The sequence below is a fragment of the Rosa rugosa genome, chromosome 6, assembly GCF_958449725.1.
Source record: "Rosa rugosa chromosome 6, drRosRugo1.1, whole genome shotgun sequence".
Lineage (NCBI taxonomy): Eukaryota > Viridiplantae > Streptophyta > Magnoliopsida > Rosales > Rosaceae > Rosa > Rosa rugosa.
In genome coordinates this window covers 50,513,817-50,531,255 of record NC_084825.1, presented here as the reverse complement: position 1 = coordinate 50,531,255, position 17,439 = coordinate 50,513,817, and the positions used below count along the sequence as shown (strand labels likewise).

Genomic DNA, 17,439 nt, shown 5'->3' with positions numbered 1-17,439 from the left:
TTAGTTTAGGTTGAGTAATTACTATAAATAGGACAAAAGTTACCGCTTTTACATCAATTGTTGTGATTCTGGTAAAATGTGTAGTCATTGTAGTAATCATTTCATTAATGATAAAAACATAAAGATTCATACATGTTCGATTTTATATAATATTTATCACTCTGAGGACTCATGTAACCACTTTGAGGACACATGTGGTAATTAGAAAAAAAATCCTCATTAAAGTAAATAAGGTCTTCATTAGAGTAAAGTAGGTTCTCATTTGAGTAATTAAGTCTTAAAAGTGGTAATTGTAATAGGTTCTCACTAGAGTAAAGTAGATTCTCATTTGAGTAAATAAGTCCTAAGGTAAGTTCTCATTTGACTACATTTAAAACAAATATTATTTATTTTTACACTAATTGTTGTCGTTGTTGTAAAATGCATGTAAAAAGAATTATATTTGATTAAGGAAACTACTAATGATATAATTAATTGGTAATAAAGACTACTTAACTAATACTAATTTTGCGAACTTAGGTTAGAAGGTTTTTGTTTTTAATAAGGAAAAAACATAATTTTCAATTGTGTAATTGTCCATTAATAACAAGCATTAATTCACTAATAATAAAATTAATTAGTAATATAGACTATTTAACTAAAAGTAATTCGGTGAACCTAGGATAGAAGGTTCTTTTAATTTTTTTTGAAAAAGGAAAAATCATAATTGTCAATTGTCAATTGATAATCAAACATTAATTGGCTTTATTGTTTTCACTATCTTTATTGTTTTCAATTCAATTAGTAGTTTGTGTTAACATTTTGGCTTATTGGAAATATGTAGCATAATTAGTGCCTGGGGGTTAAATTTTGTTAAGTAGTCATTGGTAGTTCTTGATATCATAAACAATTAGTAATTTGTTAACTTATATTGTTTTCACTATCCTTCTTAGAAATGAGTTTTTGTTTTATTTGTGTCTGAGGTACTTATACTATGATTGTAGGCTTAGTTTAGCTTTGTAGACAATGAGTGGTTTATGGAGTTTAATTAGCAAAAGTGTTACTTGGTGTTACTTGTTGTGTATGGTTTCAACAAGATAAAGAATAAAGTGTATATGGAAGATTTAAATGGACCGACTGAGTTTGGATTGGAGTTGTATCATATATTTAAGCTGTATGCTTAGGTAATACTTTGTGGAATGAAGTTGGTACAAGATTGTTGGCATTAATGTGGCAGAGCTAGTAGCCTTGGCACCCCTCAATATCTCCATGATTCCTTATGTGGAGCTGTTCAGACAATACTTAATAGACTTTGAAAGGTTTTGCTTAATTGGCCCCCTAGAAATAATGTTGATCACTCCAATATGTGATATCACCAAATAAGGAAGGATTTTAGCGTCCAATCAACAAACAACACGTTTTAATTTATTCTCAATAATTTAGTTTCTAATTAGCAAAGAATAAAAGATGATACATTATTACCTAAAATAGAGTACATATCCCATCGGTTTGGATAAAAAAGAAAAGAAAAAAAGAACAAACGAATCTTGTAACCATATTGAAGAGGTTGAAATATGTTGGGGGCTGCTGATGTGAAACTAGTATATGTGCCGAGTTCATGGAATCAAATGTGCACAATTGTTCATGTATATCCATGTTGGCTTCAGTACTTCTTTATATGTAAAGGAGAGAAAACCTTCAATTCTATACCAAAGTAGTTTAAGTTAAGAAATTCCAAGTCACTTCAAGGAATTCCAAAGAAAATGAAAAATAGCAATGGAAATGGACAGAAGCTACAATAATTAGTAGAGGTAAGAGATTGGATTAAGAAGACAAAATGAGGTTAGGGTTTACCTGAAGGAGAGTCGAGCCTCAAAGAGATATGCCGCTCAGAGTGAGTGAAAGCTTCAACTTTTGGAAATTTGACAAACCAAGCTTTCGCAAAATCAAAACAAGCTTTCTCAAAATCAGCTCCTCTTTCTCTTATCTTCTTCTTCCTATTGATTCTTTTGAAATTTGATATGCGGCTGCGTGCAATATTGCTGGAGATAAAAAAAAAATTTGCTTCTTCTTGTTCCAACTTAACCCTAAAGGGAAAAAAAGGGAAAAAAAAAAATTAGAAAGGCTAAGGGCTAAACAAGTTACCATTTTGTTAAATATTTTGAACCATTGGATATATTACTAATCCAATGGTCCAAAATATTTAACAAAATGAGGGTATGGCAAACACCAAGGTGCCCAAGAATTCTCCTACGAGGAAATCTGGAAAATTATACTGCACTCTTTGAAGAACATGTGTTTCCATAAAAACGTTGGTTCTAGAATAGTATAATAGAGGCATTATTTGGACTAGATGTATATCAAAAGTTGTTGTCAACAACTAATCCAACTATCATGGTTTGCTTTCTTTGGATATATATAGGTACCATTACAAAGGAACAAAAAGAATAAGATATTAGAAACTAGAGTAACAAATATAATCAACGTACTAACCTTTTAACTACTTACTGTAACTACTGCTATATAATATGTAAAATCAAAAACATTTAGAGCTATAAACAAACTTTGATCGGATTCAGCACACCAAAGTAATGACTAGATTTTTGCACCGAAATAAAGAAAAGAAAAGGTAATGACTAGGTTTATTGAGCACACCATTTTGAAACTACATGTATGTCGTAAATTTCAAGATAAATTATTCTAGAAAATTTTAACTAAGGTGTTTAACTGTAAATGTATATTTGATGTAGCGGTTAATGTATATTAGTTCTATTGAGTCTACAATAGTTAGGACATACAAAAATTTTATGAAGTAGAAAATTAGTTTGACAAGAAGACTTCATAGATATTTTAGTTTCTGAACAGCTTTTAGTTATCCATTTTCATAACCATCGTAATTAAGTTTCTTAAAACTCAAGTCAAAATAAAGCAGTACAAAGGGTGAAACACAATACATATTAGGTTGAGCACCAAGCTACATATGCAAACACAACATACAACTTGTAAGTCTAGATAGGCTCCGTTCTGATCAAAGTTGATCAATCAACGTAGTGAAGGGAATACCTATCTCCGAACTAGAATGCCATGCTGACTAGCCAGAATTGCATAAAAAATTTAGTTTCAGTTGTAGCTCAGACAAATCCAGACATGCCAAATCGTCGACCTGCGAAATTGAATAACAAATAGTATGAACTAATTTGTTGAATCCATGGTTTTAGCTGTTGAAAGATCGAGGGAGTAGTTTAATTTAAAGGAACCAACAGCCATACCTCACACTGAATAGAGTGAAACAACCTCTGATTTGCTGTGGTGGAAGCACACTCCACAACGGTAAGGCCCTCTGCAAGCAATGCTTTGAGTACTCCTGAAAGAGAAAATCCTTCTAGCTCACTGCAATTTGTACCATTAGTACTTACCACAATCTCCACTCCACCCCAACATGTTGGGCCAACCATGATATTGGAAGTACTCTTAGTACCCAAATTTTCATTAATTTCAGGACTGAAATCATGTGCAGAACTACTGTAATGTTTATACACCCTTCTAAGCTCTTCCCTCTTGGCATTCAGCTCCTGTATCTTTTCCTTCAGCTGCTTTATATAATTCACTGCTTCATTTATGTGCTCGGAGATTGAACGTTTTCCCTGTAAATCCCCATCAAAAAATGAAACCCTAGCTAGAATCATTGTGATTGATTTACTATCTAAAACCTAGATATGTTTGAACTCAACCACCCCAAAAAGAAATGGATCCCAATCTGTGCAAACTAATTACTAAATTAACTAAACAATTACCTTGATTAATTCAAGAGGGAGGAGGGATCGAAGTGATGCAGTGCGAATCGCCATAACTTGTCTTCTTTGGCGCTCGTTGTCCCTACGCAAGATCTTCCTTTCGCCAGAATCAGTAGCCATATTGTTAATATTTGCTTCACTAATATTAATATTGGATAGACTACGTCCCTGCAGATCAGATGGCAAAACCTCATGACTACCCCGCATCATGATCAGATCCTGTTGCATAAAATCTTCTTGGTGGGGAGTCGAAGATATTTGTAATTCCATATTTTTGCTTTGATGATCATGAGGGAAAGGAAACATCGAACAAAGACTATATGTATTTAGGGTAAGAGCAACTATAAGGAGCTAAAGGACAGAGATACGTTTGTTGAGATCTTCAGAGATTGAGGAACTTAAATAACTAGTGTGCTTAAGATTCCTGGTTATATTATTTCAAAAAAAAAAAAGTCCTGGTTATTTGTTAAAGAGGAGGTGCTCTGGAAGGCATATATATTAATATAAAAGCAAGGTCTTGTGAGTAGTAGTGAGTACGCATTCTTTCACTTTTGTACTAAACCAATTACTGCCTGTTACTTTCACATTTGGTGGAGCATAATCTGTCGGAAAGTAGGCAGTCGGGCCCGACCTGGGTTTACACTATGGGACTAATTAACCTGGGTTTACACTATGGGACTAATTAACCTCAGTAAGTGAAGGACAATTCTTAGGTTTACCTCTACAGTGAACGAGTATATTCACTCTCATTGTTGATTATCATAATTTTACTTAATAAATTTATAATTCAACGATCCATATCTTAAATTAGTCTTTAAAGATCATCTCTGTAAAAAATCAATCGAATCGGAAATCATTCAATTATCTAATTGAATCAAATAAATGGATAGTTCTAACAACACTTACTACTATTATGATGAACGTCCATGTATTTCATAGAAATGAATAACTAAAAGGTATTCAATTTGATTGATTTTTTACAGAGCTAATCTTTATATTACATTATACAACATGAATGGTTGGATTAGAAAATTATAAAGTTATTATGAGTTAATCGCAAGAAATAGTGAATATGCTCATTCACCCCAGGGGTGAACCTAAGAATTATCATTAAGTGAATATGTATGGGGAGCTACACCTAGCCTAACAGTTATCTGGTTCCTGCGTGTCAGATTATATTGTATATTACAAAGCAGATCGATAATGATGTGAATATCTCCTTAAGTTGAATCAAGTGGTTTGTTAGGAATATTAGTGTAATTTTATTATGCCATAAATAGGTTTGTTGATGTACTGTTCACTACACACACATAATACAATGTAGCCATGCAGTTTTTACGTTTTCTCTCGCTCTCTCCCTTTCTCTCATTTTCTTCTTCCTTCATCTCTAATTCATAGCTCAGCTTTCATGGTATCAGAGTCAGGTTATCCCACATGTGCATACCTAGTGGCCACAATGACTCTATGTCACCCAATATTAGTTGTCCACGTGTATGACTTGAAATTTCGCCACACGTGCGGGACATGTTGAGAGTATAGATCTCACATGAAAATGTGAAATCTTGCTTATGAGTTTATAAGGTTTGGCCACTCCATCCATTGTTAATTATTTTTAGATGTGAAACCCATATTACTTTATCTTTTTCCTTTTTCCTTATGAATGGCAATGATCAACCTGCACTCCTCTATCTTGTTCTATGCACACTATTTGTTATGACAGATATATGGTGAGCTGTGTTATATCTGCCAATACAAGGTGCACACATAATCTGTTTATCTGTTTATGCATACAGTATCCATAAATTTCCCTACTCTATTTTCTTTCACATAAAATGTGCGACAAAATTAAGTTGACGTTGATTTCTATCACATACCACGTGCGACATAATTAAGTTGAAGTTAATTTTGATTTTGAATCATTATTATGATTAGACATAATAAAGCTCATAGAGATTCTCATTGAATTAGAAAATTGAAGTTACAGTAATGATGAAGACTTACTCTAAGCCTCAGTCATCTCTCTATGAACTGAAGAAAGAGCAAGAAATTGTTGTAAATTAATGGAAGCTCACAGACTCGATACAATGTCTAACTCCTTAGACCGCAGATTATATAGGAGTTTAGATCACTTAGATTATATATAAACCCTTCTAACCGACCTTTACATCAAACAGATTTTTATAACTGAACCTATATAATAGTGTGGCTAATCAGTTATAACTTCTCGTTTTACGACTTTGCAATTAATAATGTGCTGCTATACTTTTTCCATGCTGTTTTCTTTATATCCTAATTTATTCCATGCTTGATCATGTTTGATAAAGTAATCTGGGGTTCACATCCAAAACCAATTGGCAATGGATGGAGTGGCCCAAACCCTTATAAACCCATAGGCAAGATCCCGTTTTTCCCATGTGGGATGTATATATTCTCAACACGCCCCCGCACGTGTGGCGAATTTTCAAGCCAAACACGTGGACAATTTTTGGGTGACGTGGAGCACGTGTGGCCGTTAGGCATGCACACGTGGGTAACCTGGCTCTGATACCATGATAAAGTAATCTGGGGTTCACATCCAAAACCAATTGGCAATGGATGAAGTGGCCCAAACCCTTATAAACCCATAAGCAATGTCCCGTTTTTCCCGTGTGGGATGTATATATTCTCAATAATGTTTAGTGTTTATGGTTGTTCGTTTCATTGCATAATGTATTTGGAACATCAGGGTTTTGGGTTTTTACTTGAATTTATAAACCACTAAATTCTTAAGTATCTGTAGCTAAATTCTGAATGAATCTTATTTACCAAGGAAAGTCTAGCTTTAATAGCTTTTACGTACAAGTACAGTTCATAAGTCTTGTAGCCGTGCAATTATGCAGAAGCGATAACCTCAACTAACCAAAAACTTCACCACCGGCCTAGCTGTGCAATTATCGAAAGCTAATAATTAGGACTAAAACATATTAAAGTGAATTATATATCTTGGACCACCACATGCATAATTTATTAAGAAGTTTTAACTTTTAACATGTGTTGTTAAAACCTAAAAGCTGATAGATGCAGATTAATTATAATAAGGGATAATTAGAAAGGCAGCCGCAATGGCAACAGTATCACGGAAAAGATATGCATGAAAGATACTTCTCTATAATACTACCCAATTAATATAATTAAGCTAAACCTACTTTGTAAAGTTCTTAATATATAAGCAATGGCCTTATTGTTTTTGGAACCAATATCACATTAGTTAGCTGTAATGCATTCTTTTTCCTTTCACTAAAATTTTTGTTCAAAGTATATCTTAAAAAGACATCTATGTGACTATATAAAATTATGTCGAAAAAGCAAGTTAATTAGTACTCTCATTATGTGGGAACAAAACCCCTATCTGCTAGGGATACAAGGCAAAAACCCCTAAATCATATTTAGTATGATATGTTTACCTTTATACATGCTTTCAAGTTCCCTAGCCATATTCCATGACCCATCATCGTCCAGTGCTAGCAAAAAATGTATAATATGCTTTCAAGTTATTGATATCTGGGAAGCCAATAACTATCCTATACTCACATTTTAATTTTTGTGCCATTTAAGATTTTGAGCGGGGGGGGGACCTTTGGTTTCTCCCCACCGATAAAAAAACTCAGTGTGAATTTTTTTTTTTTGTGGGACTCATCTTTACACCAATATATATCATATATCATTTCATCTTTACACCAATATATATCATATATCATTACTTCATTAGAATATATGGTGAAATTTAATCCGCATGAATTGATAAAATTTAAAATATTAAAATAATACATTTCACCATTTTTTTTTTTTAATCAAATCAACGATTTCTCATTATAGTCTCAAGCTAGAGCAGTACATTACATACTTTTCCACTGCCTTGAATATAGAGGGCAAATAAGAAAACGTGGTATATATATCTAGTACCACTCATTAACGAACTCCCATGCTCACTTATTACAAGCAAGCCTATCAACTATGAAACTAGAAGCATAGCAAATAGGCAAAGTCCCAAACAAAGAAAAGACTCTAAATTATCTCCTTGCCCTTGATGCTAGGGCTAGGAGGTTTTGTCAAGAAGACCAAGCTTGCCTCTTGTGCATCAGCTATCTTCTTTGATTTTGGTGGCTTCTTGTTCTTCGATCCAAGAGGTCGACCTTTCTTCTTCTTTGGTTCAGTGTTGGTATTTTCCAACTCAGCCTTAGACACTAGGATGCTGCCTGGAGCTTCAATCAATCCCAATGATCGAGCAGTGAACTTGGAGGTGAATTCTGGCATTCGAAGCTTCTTTGCAGGCGCTTCAGTAAGTTGGGAACAAGCAAACAACTCAGGTAAGATGACCTTCAGTTTTTTTGGAGACTGAAAATTAGAGGGTTAATTGTCTTTCTCTTTTAGCTGAAACCACTTCATTGACGGGGACCAAAGCCAAAGATGCCTCCTTACTAGACGAAGACCTACCATCTGAACTCCTCAAAACAATAGGCTTTCCGCGCTTTCGGGTTCCATGCTCTTTGGGATGAAAGAGAGAACGAGCAACAGAAGACAGTATAGGAGTCTAAAGTCTATGGAATTTGAACAAACCATTCTCAAACTGACTTTGGACAAAACCAAACGACGGGCTCTTAATCTCCAATCTTCTAGGTGTCAACATCTCCGTATTGAGAGATTTTCTACTGTCAGCTGCTGGACACACTCCATTTTCATGGTAAATCAAGTCACAGTAGTTGCACTTACCCATCAAATTTTCGAAGAAGAAAGAGATTTCTTCCTCAACTCCCGGCGCAAGCCTCACCACTTTCTTCAGAAAGAAGGGTTTCGAGAGATCATGAGAAACCCTAACCCGGATCTTTCCTATGTTGTCAAAAAGCTTGTCATCCAATTCGATGACCCTCCCAGCAATGGTAGCAATAGCCCTGATGGTATCCTTATCTTCAAAGAGAGGAGGCACATCAGTAATCCGAACCCAAAAGAACAAAGCATTCAGCGGGACTGATTGGGGTGGAGCAATCCCGTCATATTCTTGCATCACGATCGGTGCTTGGTTGATGTAGTATTAAAGATTAATTAATATAATCACATTAGTGATAATAGTTTTATAAGTCAAATTCCATATGATAATATTCACTTTAATTTAGTCATAATCTCCGGATCCATTCTTCAGCAAGCATCCTCTGCTTCATTGTCATTGAATTCCAGATCATACAATCCTCTTCCGTATCATATCATAGCTTTGCATTAAGCTTTAAGAAATTAAGAGTAGAATCCAATATCTTCTATATGCATATCATTAATTAATTAATTAATGTGTGAAAAGTTGTTATAAATAGGGAAGTCGGTCTCTCTCTCTCTCTCTCTCTCTCTCTCTCTCTCTCTCTCTCTCTCTCTCTCTCTCGCTCTCTCTCTCTCTCTCCCGGCCTATCGCGTGTTGTTTAATGAAGCGAACATTTTGACAATCAGCTCACAGATTGGGTCATTTCGATCTGATACTTTATGAGGTTAATTCATCACACTGTATGACATGATGAACTCGCGCTATAAGTCTATAACAGACCAGCAAGCTCCCATCATCTATGGAGATATCCATGAATATGGCATGATTAAGTTGTTCTTTAGCTCGTCTTTTTGGGAGGCTTCAATTATTATTTTATCTGCTTAATTAATTAGTAGAAAAGGAAAACCACTATAGAACAGAGATGACAGATCTTAGATTATCTCAATATTTTGTTGTTTTCCCAATTTCTTAAGAGCTTCATATAGAGGCACTAAATGTTCCGACATACAGTGCATGCTCGATTATCATGATGTTAGAATGGGAAACAATAACTTTGATGGTCCGTGCTACAATTGAAACCCAAATGTTAAACCACTAATCTTATGTTCTTGCAATTCTAAAAGCCAAGAAGTATTGTTTACGAGGTGTAGTATGAGGCGAAAGAGAGTCATGGCACCATAAATTTCTTTAAAAATATCTTAAATTCGTTATAAACTTTCAAAAATTTAAGGTCTGGTTCAGTCAATCTTATTAGTTATTACATAACAAAACTATTGACAATTATATCAGAATGAACGAGAATGTTTTGGGAATGTTGTGTATTTTGATCTCTACTAACAGAGCATATATATACATCTACAAAAAACTCTATTACTACAAAAAACAATATTCCTAATATAAGGCATGATTTAAGTCAGCCTTTCGGGGTTGTCTGCCAGCCTTTCGGGGTTGTCTGCCACCTTTGTCGGTCCAACACTCCCCCTCAAGTTGGTGCATACAGATCACGGATGCCCAACTTGTCAAGTGAGTCATAAAAGGCTTTACTCGATAGAGCCTTGGTAAGAATATCCGCCAATTGCTCTTCAGTAGGAACGAAGGGAAACAAAATGACCTGTGCATCCAGCTTCTCTTTAATGAAGTGTCGATCTACCTCTACATGTTTCGTACGATCATGTTGAACTGGATTATGAGCAATTTCAATTGCAGCCTTATTATCACAATAAAGCGGCATAGCCTTTTTTTGCATGAACCCCAAATCTCTCAACAAATTTCTCAACCACAACATCTCACAGCAAAGTCCTCGGGCCATTCCTCTATATTCTGCTTCTGCACTGGAGCGAGCCACCACCTTTTGTTTCTTGCTCTTCCAAGTAACCAAATTACCACCCACAAATGTGAAGTAGCCCGAAGTAGACCTGCGATCTGTAATATTACCTGCCCAGTCTGCATCTGTATATCCGGAAACATCCAAGTGACTGTATTTTGAAAAAATTAATCCCTTCCCTGGAGCAGACTTTAAATACTGCAAAATACGAAATACAGCATCCATATGGGCTTCACTGGGATTATGCATAAACTGACTCACCACACTAACTGCATAAGCTAAATCTGGTCTAGTGTGGGATAAATAAATCAACCGTCCAACTAACCTCTGGTATCTCCCTTTATTTGTAGGTACTTGATCTATATACTCTGCTAACCGATGGTTCTGCTCGATAGGAGTAGCAGCCGGTTTACAATCAAGCATACCTGTTTCTGCCAGCAAGTCTAGGACATACTTTCTCTGACTCAACACAATACAATCCTTGCCACGAGCAACTTCAATTCCTAAGAAATATTTCAAATTACCCAAATCTTTCATCTCAAATTCAGAGGACAACTGACCTTGTAACCTTTGAATTTCCTCAATGTCATCACCTGTCACAACCATGTCATCAACATAGATAATTAAGGCAGTCACTTTACCACACCGATGTTTAAGAAACAAGGTATGATCTGAATTGCTCTGTCGATACCCAATTTTCTTCATGAACTTGGTGAACCGGCCAAACCAAGCTCTGGGAGACTGCTTCAAGCCATAAAGCGACTTCTTCAATTTGCACACCACCTGCTCTCCAGTGGAAGTACCATATCCAGGAGGCAAATCCATATAAACTTCTTCATGCAGATCACCATGCAAGAATGCATTCTTAACATCAAACTGTTGCAAAGGCCAATCAAGATTAGCAGCTAATGAGAGAAGTACCCGAATTGTGTTAATTTTGGCCACTGGTGCAAATGTCTCATCATAATCCACTCCATACTTCTGAGTATACCCTTTAGCCACTAATCTCGCCTTGTACCGATCCACTGAACCATCCGAATTATGTTTCACTGTATACACCCACCGACAACCAACTGTCTTCTTCCCTGGTGGTAATGACACCAACTCCCACGTACAATTCTTCTCAAGAGCATCCATCTCGACTGTCATTGCTTTCATCCACTTCTCATCCTTCATGGCATCCTGCACTTTACTAGGAAGAGACACAGAAGATAATTGATTCACAAAGGCTACATATGGTTTAGATAACCTATGGGTCGACACATAATTAGCAACAGGGTATTTAGTCTTAGCACTTAGAGTAGGTTCATAGTGTTTCGGAGGTTGACCACGGGTTGAACGACTGGGTAAGGTTTTGGTAGGAACACTACATGACACAAAAGGACTTTTAGACAAGGAAGGATTGGGACATACCTCGGGTGATGATTGAGCAGGCGAGACCGCTGAAGAGGAGGGAGAGACTGAAGCATTGTCTAAAACACCATCTGAAGACGGTAGAACCTCATCCTTGAGGGAGAGACTGAAGCATTGTCTAAAACACCATCTGAAGACGGTAGAACCTCATCCTCCACTTGATCAAAAATTGTCTCCCCAGCCGACTGGTCAGACTGATCCGGTTGACCAGTTGGTAATACATTGCTCAAAGCTTCTTCTCTGGATGAACCCCTGTTTTCCCTATTTTCCTTCTCAATAGTAGACGATGGGTCCTCCAACTCTGAGAACTCATATGCCAGATACTCATTTTGCCTATTAGACAAATCTTCATAATAACAAGACTTCTCCCCCTTACTAGGAGTCACAGGAGGCAAGAAATAACAAACATCTTCACTGAAAGTAACATCCATGGTGACATAAAACTTCTGGGATTGAGGGTGATAACATTGGTAACCTTTCTGATGAGACCCATACCCAACAAATACACACTTAAGGGCTCTAGCATCCAATTTTGTCCTTTGATTTTTATACAAATGAACATAGGCAACACAACCAAAGACACGAGCAGGAAGGGTATTAGATGATGGGATAGAAACATAGTTAGACAAGACCTCAAGTGGGACACAACCTTGAAGAGGAGCAGATGGAAGGCGATTGATAAGATGAGAAGCACACAAAACAGCTTCTCCCCAGAGGTACTTAGGCATGTTAGCACTAAGCAAAAGAGATCGAGCCATATCCAAAAGGTGACGATTTTTCCGTTCAGACACCCCATTTTGCTCTGGTGTCTGTGGACAGGAAGTTTGATGGATTATGCCATGGTGTTGGAAATATTCATGAAAAGAATGATTAATAAACTCACCCCCATTATCGGAACGAAAAACCTTAACATGAGCATCATATTGAGTACGAACAAGACTATGAAATGCTGTAAAGGCAGAGAAGACAGAATCTTTGGACTTAAGTAGAACCACCCAAGATAATCGGGTAAAGTCATCGATGAATAACACAAAATATCGCATTCCAGAAAGGGTAGAATGTTTAGAAGGACCCCACAAGTCTGAATGAATTAACTCAAAAGGCATAGTACTAGAATGAAAGCTCGAAGGATAACTAGACCTATGACTCTTAGCCAAAGCACAAGTTTCACAATGCAAGCTAGAATCACTTATTCCAAAAAATAACGAAGGCATGGACTTTTTCATAACTCCAAAAGATGGGTGACCCAAACGCCTGTGCCACAACCATAACTCACTCAGTCGATCAGAACTCGATGTCAGGGCTAAAGGTTGTTCTGGTTCTTGTGTTTGTCCTGCGTACATGCAATCCAAATGAAACAGTCTCCCCCTCAGGTCTCCCTTGCCCATGATCACTCGATTGCACAGATTCTGAAAAACAACATACATTGGATAAAAGGTTACTGAGCACTTATTCTGTGAATTCAATTGAGATACAGATAACAGATGATGAGACAACGAGGGCACATAAAGGACATCATGTAAAACAATGGATGGTGTAACTTGAATAGACCCAATACCTAAGACCGGAAAAGACACACCATTTGCATTAGAGACATGAGATATAGAAGGAGATGACATAGACACAAAGAAAGACTTGTCGTAGGTCATATGATCGGACGCACCAGAATCAATTATCCATGTATCACTACCAGTAAAGTCAGAAATATGTAAAGCAATACCAATTTTACCTCGAGTTTCCTTAGTCAAGGAAACATTACCCTTAGAGAGGTCTCGCCCTTCGACACCATAGAAATCAGGTTCTGGCACCATTTGGATTGCTGCTTTGCCTCTCTGACCTCTTCTTCCTCCAGTATTACTTCCTCCTCTCCAACCGGAATTGTTCGAATTAAACCTTCGATCGTAGCTTAGGGCATTCATTCTTGAAATGACCAACTTCCTTACAATAGTTGCAAGTCATTTGGTTATTAACCGGAGCCAGCCCTCGGCTATAATTCTGATTCTGTTGGTACACCTGGCTCCGAGGTCGATAGTGACTTAGAGATGGGACATGAGATGAACTCCCATACTGAGGAGACAAAGATTGAGGTGATCTAGCCTGGACTGCTAAAACTGAAATGTCAGTATGAAGACCCTTGGCAGCAACTTTGTTGGTTTCATCTTTTCGAATATAAGCAAAGGCTTGCTCCAACGTTGGAGGAGTTGCAAGACGCAATAACTCATTCTTTGCCCCTTCGAAATGAGGATCGAGACCAGCAAGAAAGACATGAACACGCATCTTATCTTGCTCACTCCTGTAGGTAGTGATGTCTGCTTCACAAGTCATAGGATTAGGATTTCTCTGATCAAGCTCCTGCCAGATTGTCTTCAAATTTGCATAAAATGTTGCAACAGGCTGTCCACTTTGAGTTATTTTGAAAGCTTTGACATTTAATTCATGAACACGGGCAAAGTCACTTCCATCATAATAAGTAGCAGCAACAGAGTCCCAAATTGCTCTGGGAGAATCAAAATTAGCAAATAACTGCATTACCTCTGGAGTCATTGCTTTTAGAAGAATTCCCATCACATTAGTATTTGCTGTGTCCCATTCATCAGCTTTTGGTCCTGCAGCAGGTCTTGCAGTGCTACCAATAACATAACTCCACTTTCCAATCCCTTGAATATGGATCTTCATAAGCCTGTGCCATAACTGATAATTTGTGCCATCAAGCTTGACGCCAAAGCTTGAGTTATCTGTTACATTTTGAACAATCACAACTTCACGAGCCACAGATGTAGATGTAGCTCCTGTAGCCTGAGGATCACTTACGATCAAATCCACCATCTTACTTACTTACTTTTTTTTTTTCTTTTTTTTTTTTTTTTTTTAATAAATAAATTCAAGCAGAATCACTAGACCTATTACTAGACCTGTGATAAATGTCTCCCTTTCGTTCTGTCTCCCTCCTTTTTTTTTTTTTTTTTTTCTGTCTCTTTCTCTCTTTTCTCTCTCTCTTTCTGTTCTGTCTCCCTCTCTTTTTCTCTTGCAGGTGCTAGGCGTGAGGCGGAGGGTGACAGGAGGCTTGGAGCCGCGCGGGGCCGGGATCTGCGCAGGCGGGGCCGAGTGGACTGCGCTCGTGGGCAGGCGCAGTTTTGCCGACTTGGGTGTTGCAACAGCGGCGGTGGGTGGAGACTGGAGGCTGCGGTGGAGCTGGCGTGCGTTGCTGGCTTGCAGGGGCCGCTGTGATGGATGACGCCGATCTGGGATGGATGACGCCGATCTGGGATGGATGCGATCAGAGGTGATCAGATGAGATACCAAGGACTGGAGATCAAAAACAGGTTATGGGTTTATGGGTTTCAGATAGTGTTTGATCAGAAGAAAAGAATTGGCTAGAGTGTCAGTATTAACCAATCTGTATTAAACAAAAGAACCCAAAAGAACTCAAAAGAACCCGAGAAACAAAAGAAAAAAAACACAGCGGAACAGATTCCAAATTGGATCTCTGCTCTGATACCATATCAGAATGAACGAGAATGTTTTGGGAATGTTGTGTATTTTGATCTCTACTAACAGAGCATATATATACATCTACAAAAAACTCTATTACTACAAAAAACAATATTCCTAATATAAGGCATGATTTAAGTCAGCCTTTCGGGGTTGTCTGCCAGCCTTTCAGGGTTGTCTGCCACCTTTGTCGGTCCAACAAATTACACTTTATTGAATTGAAGGAGTGTGGTTGGAGAGAGTCGAGATAACCGTCCTGGTGGCGGGTCGACAAGAGGTCAAAATGCCGAGAACTAGAATATGATAGTATGAAAAAGCTTTAAAGAAATTACCAGAATATAATTAAGCAGTTGATCTTTACTTGCAGGATTTTGCAAAAACTTGTATAGTAATACACTTATCAGACCAACGAATTTTACACTCTCTGTCTGAGCCATAAGTCCACGACAGCTATTACCTTGTACACTGAAGAAAACAATATGAGTTAGCTGGAAAGAAATGTCTATACTTTATCTTACTCTAGAGGAAAATCAAATCAGCATATAGCTCCCAATCGATGTAAAACTTCTACTAAGAAAGTACTTGAAGCTAGAATGAGAAAAATTGTTCTTGCTTATATAAGAATGGCTTTGTAAAAACACATGCATTTTGCCTTTCCTAAACGAAACAATCGAAATGCAGGGAGGAGATTGTGAGACAAAACCAAGCAAGCAAATTAGCAAAATGTTGCTGATGATTGGTTATGTTACATTCTTGTAGAGAAGAAACCTACAACTAATTAAACTTTCTTAGTATTGTGTAAATCAACCATATAAACATATATACATTGCCCCCTTCAAAATCCGGTCGATGATGAGACGACTTTTGCGAGAGTCTGCTCCAGCCCATGAAAGTCTATATATGATGGATTGCTAACCTGTGAAGTTGGAGATATGAAACAAGAATTACGATCTTATTGCACTGTACTCGTGCATAATTTAAAACCTAAACCAATTAAATGAGAAATTAAAGACTAGCTACCTCGGATTGTATGGTGTAGACAAGCCTTTTGTTAACCTGGGTAGTAGCACAATTAATTACAGTAAGTCCTTGTTCAAGCAGTATTTGCAGCAATCTTGATAAGACCACACCTTGTGGCTCTGCAGAAGCACCAGTAACACAGCTGATTATTACAATCTCAACGCCACCTAAGCAAGGGTTGACTGCAACACGGCTTCTTGAAAAGTTGCCTGCTAACAATGATGAAGAGCTACCAGTAGATCCACTAAGATTCCCAGCTAGGCCAAGAGCACTAGTACAACTCAAATCCGGCGACGACGTTTGTATCTTTAGGTCATCTCTCTGGGCACCGAGTTCTTTGATCCTCGTTTGCAGGTGTTTTATTTGATTCACAGCTTCGTTCATATGATCTGCCAATGAACGCTTTCCCTGAAATAATCCATCCACATATATCCACGATCATAACCTTGTTCATCGCATTTAGTTTATGTAATTTACGAGGATATATAAACCCTAAATCAATTTCTGACAAAACTAATTAATCCAAACCCAGAAAGATGTACAAAGTATTGAGCAAGTATGAAGAACAGTAGGGCTTTAACAAATTACCTTGATAGACTGAGGAGGGAGTGTGGATCTGAGTGATGCATAAAGGGCGGCCATTTCTTGTCTTCTTTTCCTTTCAATATCTCTATGCATCATCTTCTTTTGGCTATCGTCAATAATGGAATTCGCACAAGGTTGATCATTATCCATTAAACTGAAGCATATATGTGGCAAGATCAGATCTTGTCGGCGGATTCTGTATTTTTGTTCAAAGGAATAATTAGATGATGAAGTACAGGAAGGACCATGTATAATTCAAGATTCCTTAGCTCTAAAGGAGACATAGTATAATATAGGCTCTCTGATCAACTACTCAAAGTAAGTACACGGAGCTGGTAAGGAAGGGAAAAGTAGTAGATTCGTTAGTTAGGGTTTTAGATCTTCCATGGACCAAATCAATATCCCAGCAACAAGATTCCCCAAAGTCTCTTCAATGGCCTAGCTGTATACATCTAATAGAAACTTACCTCTGGCCACACAGCTTTTCATGTTTTTGGAATTGGAAATGCAACCCCACCCACCAGCATTTTCTCTCCTATGCCTCT

At 37.3% G+C, this 17,439-nt stretch overlaps 2 protein-coding genes across 3 annotated transcripts; both read right to left on the bottom strand.

Annotated features, from left to right (window-relative positions):
• Positions 1-1,476: 1,476 nt before the first annotated feature.
• LOC133713561 (transcription factor bHLH36-like) lies at positions 1,477-4,113 on the bottom strand. 2 transcript variants are annotated; one of them, XR_009848088.1, is made up of 5 exons: positions 3,774-4,113; positions 3,249-3,623; positions 3,043-3,142; positions 1,834-2,066; positions 1,477-1,683 (listed from the first exon to the last, which is right to left on the bottom strand). XR_009848088.1 is itself a non-coding variant. In XM_062139599.1 (3 exons), the coding sequence occupies exons 1-3, from the start codon at positions 4,077-4,079 to the stop codon at positions 3,071-3,073; spliced, it is 753 nt and encodes a 250-aa protein (XP_061995583.1). In that variant the 5' UTR covers positions 4,080-4,113; the 3' UTR covers positions 2,822-3,070. The 2 variants fall into 2 exon arrangements, 1 of the variants encoding a protein (XP_061995583.1); XM_062139599.1 differs by lacking the exons at positions 1,477-1,683; positions 1,834-2,066 and having other exon boundaries at positions 2,822-3,142.
• An 11,879-nt stretch (positions 4,114-15,992) lies between these two features.
• LOC133713782 (transcription factor bHLH36-like) lies at positions 15,993-17,138 on the bottom strand. Its single transcript, XM_062139810.1, has 3 exons — positions 16,898-17,138; positions 16,310-16,717; positions 15,993-16,205 (listed from the first exon to the last, which is right to left on the bottom strand). Exons 1-3 carry the CDS (start codon positions 17,042-17,044, stop codon positions 16,125-16,127), a joined length of 636 nt encoding a protein of 211 aa, XP_061995794.1. The 5' UTR covers positions 17,045-17,138; the 3' UTR covers positions 15,993-16,124.
• Positions 17,139-17,439: the final 301 nt, after the last annotated feature.